At 36.3% G+C, this 17,087-nt stretch overlaps 1 protein-coding gene across 1 annotated transcript; it reads right to left on the reverse strand.

The window, feature by feature from the left end:
* Positions 1-6,616: 6,616 nt before the first annotated feature.
* On the reverse strand, positions 6,617-16,578 carry sox4a (SRY-box transcription factor 4a). The gene is made up of 2 exons (XM_056479354.1): positions 15,019-16,578; positions 6,617-6,630 (listed from the first exon to the last, which is right to left on the reverse strand). The coding sequence occupies exon 1, from the start codon at positions 16,131-16,133 to the stop codon at positions 15,042-15,044; it is 1,092 nt and encodes a 363-aa protein (XP_056335329.1). The 5' UTR covers positions 16,134-16,578; the 3' UTR covers positions 6,617-6,630; positions 15,019-15,041.
* Positions 16,579-17,087: the final 509 nt, after the last annotated feature.

The raw sequence follows: 17,087 nt of genomic DNA on the forward strand, positions 1-17,087 counted from the left end.
TCCAAACACGCAAAACTATTGCACACGTACTACTGTAATAATAATTCATTGCCCAGACCAACTGTAGGTTTTATCATTACTATTACGATAATCACGATACTTTTTGTTTTTATCATGAAGAGAATTTTCGGTATCTTGCAAACGATAATATATCACCCATCCCTACTTCTCAACATCCATCCATTAAAGTAGAAACAATAAGTATAACATAACAATAAATATTGGTAAAAGTTCCTGTATTTTCCCATTTATTACTTATTTTTTGTGCTACATATCACAATGTCCACTTTTTCCATCATCATCAAGCTTTATTTTAAACCCAGATGTGCCCTTCATTCCCTCGAAACGCCCAATAGTGTAAAATCAGTACAATCCAACATCAAAACACCACATATAAACCAAACTCCAGCAGAACAAAGCACCGACATGCATTGGTGACGCAGAAGCCTCCCTTCAGCAAATGTGTGCATTCAAACCGCACATAAACATGACACAAACATACACCAGTTGCTCGCGGCCATAAAACGACAGCACGTCACATGAGAGCGCAGCGAAACTTCTGAAGTGGGCAGAGCCTGCGGAGCATCCCTACAGTTCAGCACCGTCAGCAAATTCGCACTCCGTTTCAGGACAGTAAAACATCAGGCTTTCTTGGCTGCGTGTAGAGAGATAGACGGGGCGAGAGTAAATCAAAGCATATGCTGACAGAAACTCAGTCTAATTTCAAAGGCCTCTACCAAGATCTTGACAAGGCCCTAAGATACCAAACTATTAAAAACATAAGGGGGTGCCAAAACAACCGCTGTGATGCTGGGAAGAAAATTAATGCTGCGGATGATGCCTGATGTCACCACGCAGCCGGAGCGCTTTTGCTCAGGAAAAAACCTCTGAAATTAATTTCAGAAATAAAGACCCTTGTGCTGAACAGATGCATAACTACACTGGAAACCATAGGGGAGGTGAAGCCGTTAACAGACACTGAACGGCTTTTCGGTTCATCTCCTTCATCCTAAACTACTTCTGCGAGCAAGAAGGTGTCTATTTACCTTTCCGCTAAGGAGACAGAAGTGGGCTTGTGAGTTCAAGACAATAGAGCTGCCAGAACCAGCGTTCGGCTCCTCTTGCACTACCTCTCACACACTATGATTTATGGGTAGTAATTACTCCACTGCCGGTGACATCATCTCACCACGCTTCCCGCACAAAAGTGACTAATTAGCTGTGCTGTCTTCTGATGCCTGCAATGTCTTTTTTTCTCCCAATTTTTTTTTTTTGTATGGAAGACAAGGCATGTCAAAACAAGACATTTCAACATCCCAAGGCAACACGGCTTTCTCTGTAGCAACCTTTCTGAGCAGGCATACATTAATATAGCCTGTCTGACGCTCTCTCTCTCACTCACATACAAACACAAACACAGTGTCCTGCAGAAACACTGAACCACAGAAGAAAGACTTTGAAACAGATTGGAGGACAGGTTAAGCGCACGTTTGATGGGTTTGCTGTTGATTCCTTGGTCCGTTTTAAATAAAGACAAAAGATGTGTGGGATTTTAAATAAAGGTTCATTATTAGCACTAATAGTTCTTTTAAGGGGGTGGTCCATTACAATATCATATTTTAACATTAGTTGATGTGTAATGTACCTGTGTGAACATAAACAACATCTCTGAATGTAAGAGATGCTCAAAGTTCAATGCAAAGGGAGACATTTGCTTTTACAGGGTTAGCTTAGCAAAGCCTACAGCAAATGCATTTGGGGACTACAAAAAATACATTCTGGCTAGTGAGATCACAAACGCTTCAGGTTACGCACATTCATCATGCACATACACCCTATTCAGCAACGGGTGTGGCCAGAGTCGTTGTAAAGTAATAGCAGAGAAAGCTAAAATTCCATCAAAACGCTGCTATTTCCACAGAGCTTGTTCTGTTTCTGTATTTGGGCTTCCAAAGGACATGACCCATAGAAAGAAGTGCTTACAATTTAATTTTAATTATGTTCCAGAGAATTAGAAAAAAATATATATAGCTAGCATTTGACAAAGGACAGCTTCCAGAATCTCTCTCAGTTCAGTGCTGGATTGGCCTAAAACTCCTGAAACCGATGAAGCTGTGGATTGTGAGTCACAACCTGTAAGTATTTTTATTTGTAGGTACAGTTAGTATTAGTATATTAGTATATATAGTTAGTATATATAGTATTTTATAAGTATAGTTAGTTTCGAGTGTTAACGATATGTTGTAGCAAGGATGTAAACAGGAATGTAAACAATGGGAACTGCTGTTTGGCACTGCTAACAATATAGCTACAAATTCATATTTATTAGTCAAACCCCTGTAAACTGCCACAATCTTCAGCAGCGTGTGCAGTGTCTCTCTATGCGGCTGCTTTCAGTGTCTCTCTATGCTAGCTGTATGTAATCCAAGTAAGATATATGAAAATATAATGTGATTTTCTACAAATGAAGCATGAGCACACATTGCTTTGCATGCCAAGCCTTAAAAAATACACTGTGGACCACCACTTTAGGATAGATGGAAATTTTGTGCTGCACTGTCTGTAATGGTGGGCAGTTGCCAATTTCTTGTAATCTAAATTACACGTTTGGATTACAAACGTAGGTAATGTACATGAAAATAGATGACTTTATTTTTGAATGTTTGTAATTAGATTACAATTACTTTGTATTGATTGCACGATTGCATGTTTACACAATGACTAGATTTACAGGGACATTAGTAATCGAATATTTTGCATCAATTTGAATAAGACAATAATATGATTAAGGTGTTTACATGAGTTGCTTTTTGAATGTTCCTTTCATGATCCCGTTTTACATGTTATAACACATAATTGGATTAAGGTCATTGCGTCACCACACTATCCACATTTCCTCCAGTTTCATGTAATTTCGGCTGTTTCATTTTTAATTTGTCGACTTTAACTGCAGCTTGGCACTTTCACTTTCATTAAGGAACATTTCATGCATGCCGTGTGTATAGACTATCCTGTCGCAAAATGTGGCGAAAATCCTACAAGACTGTAATAGTTTGATTAAGGTGTTGTACATGTACGTGTCTTTACTGCACTTCAATAATGCGACTAAAACCGACATATTCCACATTGATTTGATTTCTGTTTAGTTCGATTATGACTTTTACTCTTTCACGGTTTACAGGGTCGACTCTTAATCAGAGCATTGCCTTAATTATATTAATATCGTATTATTGGTGTCCATATAAACATACTCAATGCTAGTCAGTTTTTTTTTTTACTCTTTGTTTATTTATATTTTAAATGTTAAATAACATTTTATAATATTTAGCATTCTTAACTGAATCTCAATTCAGTTAGTTTGCAACCAATTTTCTGAATTTGAGTGTGAATGTAACATGCTCCATTTTTTGCCATTTGGACCCCTTTATTTACTTGAATCACCCCTGAGATTTTACCCACATGCAAGGTTAGGGGTAATCCAAAAGTAATCAAAGTATACTACCTAAAATCTATCTTGATTTGTCACAAACTACAATGTAATTTGTAATCAATAACATAATCAATTTCAGTAATAAGGCCTAGTAACTGTTCAGGTTTTGTGCATTCATACTAAAAATAAAAATGGTGTTTTCGCAGTGTCCCATAGAACAGTGTTTCTCAACCACGTTCCTGGAGGACCACCAACACTGCATGTTTTAAATGTCTCCTTTGTCGGTCATACCCATTACGGGTATTTCAGTCTCCGCTAATGAGCTGATGATCTTAATCAGGTGTGCATGTTTATGGAGACATGGAATTTTTTTAAAGCTGGTGGTCCTCCAGGAACGTGGTTGAGAAACACTGCCATTGAATAGCTATTTTGGGTTCTCAGATATAATCTTTCGGTTAAGATTTGTTAGAACTAAATTTTTTTAGCATGAAAAACATTTTAAGAATGTAAAGAACCTTTTTCTACAACTCTTTGTGAAATTAAAAGTTTCCACAGATGTTCATGTAACTATCAAGCTCTATTTTTAAGTTACAAACCAAATCCTAACATGCTCAATAGCACTGAGAAGCAAAAACTGAACTTTTCAATACACAAACCACCAACATTTATCATAATTATTTATATTAATTCTAATTGAAACCATAGCATTGTGGGGTATTTATATCAAATACACTGTAAAGAAATTTGTTCTGCCTTTAGTCATCTCAACTTAGTCATCAAGCAAACGGACTAAAAATATTAAATTTAAACTTTGTATAATTAAAAAATCTAGTCAAAACCTGATACATTTAAAACAGGGGTGCCCAAACATTTTCTTATGAAGTGCCAAAAACCAAACTTGATTGCAGCTAGTGCGCCGAAGGTAAATATAGGTAGGGTTATTTACCATAGGTCATTTCCTAACTTGTTTAATAATGTTTAAATATGACAAGAAAACATTGCTTTATATTAACTAATACAGAATTACATTTTGTCTTGATTTGCTTGCCAATGTCTTCTGCATAGTCCTCGATCGGTCAAGTGACAGTAATTACATCCTAAAAAATCTGATTCATTTACATTTGAAACATTTGATTTCAGCTTGCTTTTTTTAGCTCAGCAATTATAAAACAAACAAAAAAGGTTACGTCAAATTATAAATGATGATCTCGAAATTAAAGGCATTTACCTCAACCCTCTGCATCATACTGAATCTCCTCTCAGATGGGATGGTGGGCCAAATCAAAGGATACTGAGCCAACTTTGGCCCGTGGGCCCTACTTTGGGTGTCTCTGATTTAAAATAAAATAAGTTAAAGCAACATAAAAATATTTGTTGTCAAGACTTTTTCCAATACATTTTTTACAGTGTGTTATTGTTATTATTAATGTAACGATACATTATAACATGCATTGTAACAATTATCATTAATGTATTGTTATTACATATATTTTAAAGGAGTAGTTAATAGTAAATAAAGAATCAGTAAGTCATCAATAGGTAACTTATAGTTTTATTAACACTGCATGTTTTGGTATTTCGGTAACAGTACAATACAGGACAGATGTTAATGCATTTACTAATATGAAAAAGCTATGATCAATACATTTGTTACAGTATTTAATCATCTTTGGTATCATTGGTAAAAGAAAATACAGTTTATTGTTGGTTCGTGTTAATTCACAGCGCATTAATGTCAACAAGCACATCTTTAGATTTTAATAATGATTCTGTAAATATTGAACTATGATTAATAAATGCTGTACAAGCATTTTAGTAGCTAAAATCCTATATGTATTAGTCAAAACGTGTAAGATCTGTTCATTTTTTTCACGTTACATGATTTTATTTTTGTTTAATAATCTTAAGTTAACACTAGATATCTTAAGTACTGGTTTCCATACATAACACAGAAACATGTGGTTATCTTATTTGTTTTTTACTTTTTTATTCCATTTTAAATAAGCAGTGTTAAGATTAAAGAACTGAAGTGAATTCACAATCCGAGTGATGTCCAACTCAAGCTCATTTCTACTGTCAACTCAAAACAAAATATGAAATAACATTAATACAAGTAAAAAAGGTTAAGCATTTTAATTTTTTTTTTTTGTTGGAATAACATTTCAACATTGTAAAGTGTGGCTTCTAGCATTCAAATGCCTTTTTTCCTCTTCTGGGTTATATGAGGTGTTTTTGTATTGCACATTACTCATTTCCTATTGTTCAGAAAGGGCTGCTTGTGTTGCATCCATAGGCCTTAGCCGTCAATCACAAAACAACTACCATTTTATACTTCATAGTGGACAAAACAAGAAAAAAAGGAAAAGCAATCTCTATCTGTATCTAGTCTGTATCTATCTCTATCTAGTAAACAAAATGTGCAACCTATTCAATGGCTTGTAAGACTGTAAAAGAACCAAGAGCACCAGTAACTACGTACAATAACAGAGAACAACCAATGACCTCGACATGAAGTTTAAAATACAAAAGGCCTGAAATACAAATTAAATACCTATCTTACTATTTTTTTTTTAAATAATAAATAACGGATTCCTTTATAAAGTAAACTGGCTTTTGCACCTTTTATATATGGTGTCTCATTATGTTACATTTTATTTATAGATTACCTGTCTTTATTAAATTATTATCTGTCTAAATAATAATGTTTGATCATCTTTTACATTGTAAAGTTAAACAGAAACACACATCTTAATACACTCATAAAATATACTCTTTTTTTCAGAACGGCTACACAGAATAACTGAAAAACAATCGAACTACCTGTTGCTAACCATCATTAATAAATGTTGATTGTTGATGAAAGTCTAACTTACTAGATGAAAACAATATTATGGTGATTTATAGTATACACTATAGTGTTTTTTTAAACCATGCTACTGTATAATATATTACAGCACTGTATATATTCTTATATTTGCAACATTTTTTAGTATTAACTATAGTGAATTGATAACCTGTAATAATCAGCATAGTGTTATTCAATGTTTAACTACATTAAACAGTGGTGTATACTATAATATTTATACAATACTGCCAAGTATTTCCAGAATTACCAGAACATATTTATTCAAGTACTATGGTATGTTTCGAAAACCTATTTACAACAAATTGTTATACCATTTGTTTTGTTTTTTTTTCAAGTGGGTTGTAATCAATATTAAACAAAATGTGCATTAAAATACACTGTAAAGCAGGTGGACCAAAAACGTGACTTCTTCCATTGTTGATTTGTTCCTCTTGTAAATTGTGCTGAGCAGATAAAATCCCCAAAACTGTTTCCAACCAGGTCAAGTTTATGAAAAGTCATCCAGTATTAAGATTCCATTCAGTAATCGAGTTACATCCCAGTGTCTCGTGTCCAAGTGAAGTTTACAAGCAGTCAGTTCATTACATGATGAACAAAGGAATACTCCACTCCCCCTTTGTGCTCAACTTTGAGAGCAGGCGTACTAAAACTACCGCTAAAATAACCCAAAACCATTTACCTACGTCAAGGCGTCATCCTCGGAGAGTTTTGTCTAACACGTGTGGAAGTCCACTGAGAAGCAGTCCCGTTTTGTCGTTATAATCCATATGCGCAAAACTTTCCGCGTTCGGATGTTTGGTTGTATTGATGATGCGCTTTGTCTACACGTGCTTAGACGGCTCGTCTGACCACGCCCCTTTCACGCATGACCCCACCCCTTGTCCAATATCATGCACTTTGCAGAACAGAATTTTGTGAAGAAACTTATTTAAGGTAAGAAAATAAATCATTGAATTATTGTTATCACCATATTTCCAAAATTGATAAATTCTTAATAGAATTGCACAAAAAAAAAAAAAAATATATATATATATATATATATATATATATATATATATATATATATATATATATATATATATATTAGAGATAACTTTTCTAAAATGTAATGTTTAAATGTAAATAAGTTAATTATATCATTAAATATGTGCTAATTTGCATACATTTGTGGCCCAAGATTCTAAACATTGAATTTAAACTCCATTTTACATGGACTCAATGAGGAAAACGATGTTTGCTATAAATGTACCACCAGGGGTGGATTTAGTGATTTTGGGGCCCTAAGCAATTCCAACCATAGGGCCCAAGTCCTTTTATTCAATTTTTATTCATATTGCTGTTTTGCTGTCTTCTTTTTGACGTTTATTTTAAATTGACGCTTTCTCTACATTTTAAATAAATAGTTTTCTTAAAATGAATTTAAAAATAATAAATAAATATATGATGTATATTTTATTTTGTAATATTATTAATATTACTAACATTACAATATTATAATAATATTATATTTGATTGTTTATTAAATAATATTTAATTACATTAAAATTGTATTTGTAACTCTCACCATACAAAATATGGTAGAAAACGATGTTATACATAGTTTATAGGTATAATTTATACTTCTAGATATTTATTGGAGGCCCCCAGATTTCCTTTCGCTTACTTGGCTCATTGGTTAAATACGCCCCTGTGTACCACAATCATGTTGTACTGCTTGCTTCAGAAATAACTTTAATAAACTTAAATAACTCTTTTGCACAATATAAAACCTTAAATACCTCTTTTGCACAATATTCACATTTAATACCTCTCTTGCACAATATCCAATAACAATAACAACATTGTTCAGTCTCATGTAAAAGTACTTGTATAGCCTGTCTTTAGGCCCACACAGAATTTCCACACACAGAAATCTACAGATTTCCACAAATTTTTAGTCCATCATTGAGTCTATGTATTTACTTGTGTAAATGTGTGTACATTTATATTTATTCAATTTTTAAATAAATTATACTAATATTATTGTGATATAATAACTAATATTAAAATGTTAATTTGATTTATTTACAATACAGTTTGTAAAGTAATATTTTCTGTCTTTTGATAGATATATGAGAGACTTGCTTTGTTTACCAAATAAATCTAAATGAATTAGCATTTTAAACATTAAATAAAAGTTATAAATGTCTTATTTTTATTTCATATATTAAGTTTTTAGTTATGATACTCCTAAAATCCTTCCGCATAGCTAAATCTGCAGATTTTTTACTAAATTCTCTGCAGAAATAGCAAAAAAATGTCTGCAGATTATGTCTGTTCCTCTATGTATATAGTTAAGTATTGTATAGTTTATGTTAGTTATACATAGCTATTTTTAAAATAACTGTGTTGTGTTTTTATTTATAATTAATTTATGTAGCGCCGCTGTCCTGCGAGACATGACATTAGCGGTAGGGCAATAAAGCTTGACTTGATTTGACTTGACTTGAAGTCAGGTTCACGATTCGATTCAAGATTTATTTATTTATTTATTTATTTATTTATTTATTTATTTATTCATTCATTTTCTTTTCGGCTTAGTCCCTTTATTAATCTGGGGTCGCCACAGCGGAATGAACCGGCAACTTATCCAGCACATGTTTTACTCAGCGGATGCCCTTCCAACTGCAACCCATCTCTGGGAAACATCCATACACACTCATTCACACACACACACTATGGACAATTTAGCCTACCCAATTCACCTGAAAATACAGCAAACTGTGAGAAAAAAGATTAATACACATAAATATCCCTCTGTCTTAGACCTTCAGAAAACAGATATTAGAATAAAACTGTGAAGTTTGGTGTATGTTCATTCTGCTGTACAAATTATGCAGAATAAAACATTTTTTGAGAAAACTGCATTTAATAATATGTAGTAATTAAAATATACAAAACGGATGCTTTGGATGCTTTCTATTAGAGAAAAAACAACACTTTATGAAAAGCCAAAAAGCTCAACATTTCCAAGCTGACAGATACATTAAAAATAAGTCTTTGCATAGCCTTGGATAAATCACTCATAAATCAATTCTTAAAATGATATTCATAAATGGGAAATATTTTCTGCAGCTGTTTATTTCTTGCCGAAATGTTGATTGTACTGAGGGCCTGGTTTTTGAGTGAATTGCTTGAAGATGGTTAATGTATAAATTTACTTTTGTGGCAGCTTATTAGTCTGTATTGGTGACATAGTGGCAAGCATAGTATGTGAATAAGTGTAAATATTTCTAAGGGTTCCTAATCTCTCTAAGTGCACTGATTCAAACCATCTGTGCTGCCTTCTGTTAGCGCTGAATAGTTCTTCAGCACGTTGATCTTGTTAATTAATTTTTATTAAATACTAAAAATAAAGATGCAGTATATTTTATCAGGTAAAATAAGTATTGAATATGTGACCATTTTTCTCCAAAAGCATATTTCTAAAGGTGCTGTTGACTTTGAGTTTTCAGCAGATGTCAGTATCAATCAATGTAATCTATATGAATAAAACAAAACATTTTTGGGGGAAATTACATTATGTGAAATGACAGAGGGGAAAGTATTGAACACATGAAAAAGTGAGGTGTAAAAAGACATGGAAAGCCCAGACAGCAACTGAAATCTCTCAGTAGTCTATAAGCAACCCTGAACTTCATCAGCGTAAATAATATTAGCTGCTTTAGTGCTAACGCCTACATTAGCAGATGATGAAGATGAAATCGGGGTGGACATTTCGGCAAGACAGTTGAGCATTTTATCGTCACACCTGCAACTCCTTTCTCCATGCAGGAGGCTTCTTGAAGCTGCATTGGCAAAAATTATACATTTACATATGCTTATATTTACAATAATATTAATATTAATAATAATAATTATTATTATATATATTATATAAAGTATTCAATAGATTTCAGTAATTCAATACAGTCTTATTGTGTTATCCTGTTGTTTTTACAGAAAACCTTTTTCAGAGTTTGTTTGGGTTCATTTGTATGTTATGGATTGTTTGGGTTTTTATCAAAATCTGGGTCAATTTTATGTCAACAGCTCCATTAGAAATATATTTACCAGAAAAAAAAAACTACAGTTGAAGTGAAAATTATTAGCCCTCCTCGTTCTTTTTTTTTTTTTTTTTCAAATATACTGTCGCCACACAGCAAGAAGGTTGCTGGTTAAGTCAGTTGGCATTTATTTGTGGAGTTTGGATGGTCTCCCCGTGTTTGCGTGGGTTTCCTCAGGGTGCTCCGGTTTCCCCCACAGTCCAGACATGCGGTATATGTAAATTGGATGAACTAAATTGGCCCTAGTGTATGTGTGTTTGTGTGAACGAGTGAATGGATGTTGCCCAGTACTGGGTTGCGGCTGGAAGGGCATCCTTTGTGTAAAACATATGCTGGAATAGTTTTCGGTTCATTCCACTGTGGCAACCCCTGATAATCAGGGGCTAAGCCGAATGAAAATGAATAAATAAAATTCCCCAAATTATGTTTAACAGAGCAAGGAATTTTTCAACAACATTTCCTATATTTTTTTCTTCTGGAGAAAGAAAAATAGACAGAATTAAAAAAAAAATCAGTTTATAGAAGTTATTATATTTAGAAATGTATTGAAAAAAAATTTTTTTTCATTAAACAGAAATTGGGGAAAAAACATACAGGGTCTAATAATTCAGGGGGGCTAATACTTTAGATTTAATTCTGTATATGCATTACTTACATATACATTTCTCTTAAATTATTCACAAAGTCCTATTGTGTGACAACATATTTACATTTTTTTTGTTTTTTTTTTTGTTTTCCCATAGTTGTGGTGCAATTTATTTACAAAATGTGATAATTGTTACATTATATTGAATGGCCAAGAAAGAATATAAAGCTTATTGAAAAAAATATAGCTTAAAGGGGCTAATAATTTGGCTTTTATTTATTAATTTTTTTTTAATGAAACTTTTATTCTAGCTGAAATAAAACAAATAGGACTTTCTCCAGAAGAAAAAAATATATATTATCAGACATACTGTGAAAATGTCAATGCTCTGTTAAACATCATTTTGGAAATATTTAAAAAAGAAAAAAATTCAAAGGGGTGCTAATAATTCTGACTTCAACAATGTATATATAGTGCTATATATATATATATATATGTATATAATTTTTTTCCAATTTCTTTTGAACAGAGAGAAAAGATTAAACCCATTTCTAAACATAACAGTTTTAATAACTAAATTCTAATAACTGATTTATTTTATCTTTGCCATGATGACAGTAAATAATATTTTACTAGATATTTTTAAATACTAGTACTCAGCTTAAAGTGACATTTAAAGGCTTAACTAGGTTAAATAGGTTAATTAGGCAAGTTATGGTAATTAGGCAAGTGATTGTATAATGTGGGTTTGTTCTGTAGACAGTCAAAAGAAAAACATTGCTTAAGGGGGCTAATAATATTGACCTTAAAATGATTTTTTTAATTAACTTAAAATAAAAACAATAAAAATTAAAAGAAAACTAAAAATAAAACAAATAAGACATTCTCTAGAAGAAATTATAGGGAATACTGTTATAGGTAATACTGTTTTAGGGAGTACTGATAACAAACAAGTACATTACAAGCAACACAGAGATACATAAGCTTGTTGCAACAATCACCCCTTCACAATCCATCATCCAAGTGTGCTTGACAGCCTGATGCATTCATATCTCAACTTTGCACAACTGTGGTATTCAAACAGCTTCCTGTCTCTTTTCTCATTTGGGGGATGTAAACAGATTAACACGAAATCTTTCGAGAGACCCCCCCCTCCCCACTCCCGACACAAACCAGTGCACCCAGAAGGAATTAATTGGTTTCAGCAGTCATCCCTGCTGAACAATCCACTTGAGCGCCCCCAATGTAGCCTCCCGGCAGAGACATCTCATCTGTCTCGCACTCCTCCCCCACAGAGCCCATGTCTAGACCCTCGTGCTGCAGTGTGCATCCATGCTCACACTTGACTAGGGCATTAGGTTCACACCCTGCGCTATCAGCCGGGATGATGCTAGATAATGACTCAGGCCCGAGTTGCTGGAACACTCAGCTCTTGAGACACTGACAAACCATCTGATATATTTTTCTCTCATGTAAACATGTCGTATTGCGGCCGTGTAATGTGATTATTGTGTGTCTGTAACGTCTGGATTGTCACGTAGCCATTCGCCTGTGTCTTATTGCGGACATGGGGAGAGATGGATGGATGGATGTTTACTTAGAAACTGAAGGAGTGTATGTCATTATGGGATGGTTCCTCGTTGCTCTTTCTGCATCAGACCTGCTGGTCAATGTTTTGGTGTGCTACTGTGTGTTATGAACTAAACAAAGCAGTGATGCAGAAGAGTGAAGTTAATTATTAACTGTGTTCATATTGAAGCTTTGAGCTTAATATTGAAGACCAGAGTGTTTTTAAAAGCATTTCTTGAGAGCATGTTACATTTCCGAAACAAACAAGGGGTTTGTTTACTGCTGTGTCATGATTATTTACTTTTGTAAAGCAATTTGGAAAGCCCCATGGATGTGTGAGCTGCTATATAAATTTGATTGAGAAGATTGAGAGAAATTATGATTTCTACTAAAAATGAAAGTCTCCAAACGGGTTTTCACAGTGATGCCACATTATGTGCCCTCAAAGACTTGTTCAGTAAACTGTTCCTTAGAAACAGAACCCTGTTTTTAATATTATTAACTGTTTTGTTGAGTATGGAGGTTAAATGTTCTTCCTGGAAGCATTAATATCAATATAAAACCTTTATTTTAAAGACTGTATGCAGTGAACGGGTTGTTTTGCTGTGAGTTGTAATAAAGCTATTCTTTTTTTCTTTCAGTGTTGGTGTAGTGAGGCAATACTGCTGTCAAAAGTGAAGCATTGTGGTGCAGGATGATTCTTTAGTTTTATAAAGTGTTTAACTGCGAAGAGAAATAGTCTTGCAACGTAAGACGTTCAGTTCCAGCTGATTTTATTTCCTTCTTGGAAAAAGACAAAGTTCTGTACAGAGGTCTGACAGGCAGTGACTTGACACAATTGGCTGGCTTTTTGAGTTCACTACTCAAATGTTGAGATATGGTATGGCAAGACAAAACAATATTGTACACAGCATATTGCACAAAATGAAACAATAAAACATATCTATATATTCCAAAAGTCATGAACAACACTCTTAAACATAGGGATGTATAAAGATATATGTTCTCGCTCCTGTCATGATATATCATTGTCAGACATAAACACGCAATCTTTTACTTATTTTACAGTCATTGTACATAGAAATCTTCATGTTGATCCTCTGCCTTAAACACAACTGCTCTACATAAACCTGAATTGAGAAATACAAAATGCTATTCGCCATGCCATAATATACTAAAACAATTAGCTACATTTAGCCAACAAGTAGAAAAGATTAAATATCCTTGTACAATTATGGAGTGAAGATGTACTTCATTGTTCATGAATTATAGGCATTTCGACCGTATCTGTAATTCCATCCAGTGGTTCAAACCGAAACGTGTCACTAGAAAAAAGCACAAAGAAATCGGTATTCAAAAGGTACAGTATCCCCAATAAATCGCAGCCTTCGCTGCTGCAGCTACATAAAACCTCACTCAGCGCGCGCATCGTAGGCTAATGACGATTGGTCGTTGAAATGCAGATACTGTCTCTTTAAGAAGCCTGTGGATTGACACTGTAAACATGTTTAGGGGGCAGATTTTGGAGACAACCCAACCCCCTGCTTTTAAAAATCGGAAATCCAAACAGCGATATTCACCGATTGACACCCCCTCGATAGATTTTGTACAAAAATACACTCAGAAAATAATGAAACATTTAATCTCCGTTCCATGTGAGAGGTCATCAATTAAATAATACGAAACAAGTCTAGCCCTTCCGCGAGACAGACGGACATGTGCATGTGTAGCCTATACACACAACAGACTGACTAGAACACAACGGACCGAGGGGAGTTAGAGGAGCAATGTTTGGCCGTTATAAATACATCGAGAGTATAAAAATGCCAGCGCAGAAAAGTTACTCGAGGATGAAAAAGTAAAAAGCAGACAGAGAAATAGATAGAGAGAGAGAAAACGCTCCTCTGATGAATTTTGGTCCTGATTTGTAGTGTAAAAGAGTCGAATCATCTGAGTTGCGTTTGAATCCTGATGTCATGACGACAGAAAAGCTGGTGATTGTGTTTGTTTTTGCGTCTGCCATTCGGTTTCAAAGAATCAACATCAGTTACGCTTCTCGACAGCCTTTCGTAGTTAAATCGTAATGAAAGCATGCGACTCTGGTCTAACAAACGATTCTGGTAAACAATCTCACGCGCGAGCAAATGAATCGCTCGCATGCTCTCCACTCAGTACCTCCAGCACAATAAGCATTCGACCAGACTTTGTTTTCTCTTTAAAAACGTCCCTTTTTAAGTCGAAGAGGGCGCACAACGTCAACTCGCCACCGCGCAATGCCTTCCTCTGCGTCCAAAGCGCGCCTCCTTCCAGCACCAAACGAGCAAGCTAAGCACTTTCATCTGCACTCTTGTCAGTGGATAATGAAAACCCACAGTATCTGATGCATGATAAACACGAGGAATCATGTCGTTGACTCGTCATCTGACTCGTCTCGGAGGAGTTTGCAGCCCTCCAGTCATTTTGTGTGTGTTTTTTTTTTCATAGCTGTCCTTTCATAACTAGCGCTCAATAAGTGAACACCAAGTTGGATATCGTGGATTCGAGCCAGTCCCCTGATATCATCAACTCGCTCACCTCTGGTGTGCAGTAGTCGGGGAACTCAAAGTGCGAGCCGGAGCCCGACTCAAAGTTGAACTCCAAATCTCTGTCCAGAGGGGCTGTGCCAAAGGTGCTGAAGCTGTCAAAGCCAGGGCTGGGGTCCGCCAGCTCGTCCTCGAACTCCTCATCCGAGGAGGATGACTGCGAGGAGTACGAGTGCGAGGCGGAGGGCGTCGGAGACGGCGCGCGGGTGTACTTGAAGCGCGCGGCGGGCTCCGCGTCTTCCTTTCCGCTCGCGAGCCCGTCCTCGTACAAGCTCAGCGGGTCGCTGGATTCCGCCGAGCTGCTCAGGGTGGGACTGGCCGGCACCGCGACAGAGGGCGGGCTGCTGTCTGTGCTGCATCCCCCGTACACATGCCCGCGCTTTGCTGGTTTCTCTGGTATTTGTTTGGCGGCGGATACGGACCTGGATTTGTAGAGAGCGTGGTGGTCTGCAGGGACGGAGTGGGAGGTCAGCTCGAGCGTTGTGGACTTTCTGTGCGTCCTGCTGAGAGTTTTCGAGCTCTTTTTGGATGCAGACTTGGCGCCGGGGCTGGCGCTCACGCGCTCCCCCTTCTCTCCAGTCTTTCCGCTGGATGACTTCACCTTCTTCCGAGGTCGATATTTGTAGTCTGGATAGTCTGCCATGTGCTTGAGCCGCAGGCGCTCGGCCTCGCGGATGAAGGGGATCTTGTCGCTGTCTTTCAAAAGTTTCCAGCGCTTGCCGAGTCTCTTGGAGATCTCCGCGTTGTGCATGTCCGGCGACTGCTCCATAATCTTGCGCCTCTCTATCTGCGACCAGACCATGAATGCGTTCATCGGCCTCTTGATGTGTCCCGATGGGGTTTTGCACCAGGCAATGTCCATTTTATCCCCGGCTGAATTTGGGGAGCCTGGAGTCGGAGAGGCGTCCATGTCTAAGTCCATCTCCCCAGAATCTATGGAGTCGCCGGGGAGCACGTCGCTGCTGCTGCTGCTGCTGGCGTGCGTCTGCTCCACCATAGCCAGGTCTGTGCCCATGCACTACAACAGTCTCAACTTTTAATTACGTACAAAAATCCTACACGGGCTGCAGCGCGAGACGCTTTGAAAGCGCTAAGAGTCTTTCTTCTTCACTCTTGTATAAAATATGCTTTGGTCAATATGGAAACAAAGTTACTGCTTCTGCTGTCTCTTGGTTCAGCGCGCCATCCGCAAAGCGCATATCCCAGTCAGGAGCTCTGTCAAGTCCCGGCAATCTCGTCAAAATCAACAGTCTGTCGTTCAACTGCCGGTTCGACTGAAAACGAACCCAGAGTGCGCTCTGGACGCAAAGTATCTGAAGCCGTTTAATGGAAACGGACAAGTGTCTTCAGCATAGTTTGTCGTATGACCATGCGGTAGGTTTAGGCGACTGCACTTTTTCATGCTCTGAGCTTCCGATCACCCTTCACAACTTTCAATACTTCTGCTAAACCGCCTCACAAGGATTTATTCTCTTCCGAAGGTATAAAGGAAAGAGAATCCAGCCAATCAGCTGCTGTCACTAGCCTATCCTCAGCCAAAGCCGCGCCCCGTCGCCGTCCATTGGCTGAATATAGTATCTAATAATAATCGGCGCGTGCAATGAGAAGCTTTCTGTCTGACCTCATTCCATCTACACTGCAAACTTAGTTTTAAAGGCACATTATGCGGCCCCCCTTTCCTAGATCGCACACTGAATTTGGCAAGGGCGTCTAAGTTAGGATAAGCAATTCTGAAGTTTGATTGTGAGTGATTAAAACAGTGTTATTAAACTGTTTATTTTCACAATCAAGTGTTTACTTAGTCTTACTGCTGATGTAACAAAAATCACAGAGCGGCTTAAAATATTAGGCATTTACAATATTACATTGCTATGAGAATACATTGTAGTTTAAAAAAACACAACTTCTCATTGATTAATATTCACACAGCCGCGCGGGTTATTTATTTACACACAGAGACAGACAGTGC

The sequence above is a fragment of the Danio aesculapii genome, chromosome 19 (genome assembly GCF_903798145.1).
Source record: "Danio aesculapii chromosome 19, fDanAes4.1, whole genome shotgun sequence".
NCBI lineage: Eukaryota > Metazoa > Chordata > Actinopteri > Cypriniformes > Danionidae > Danio > Danio aesculapii.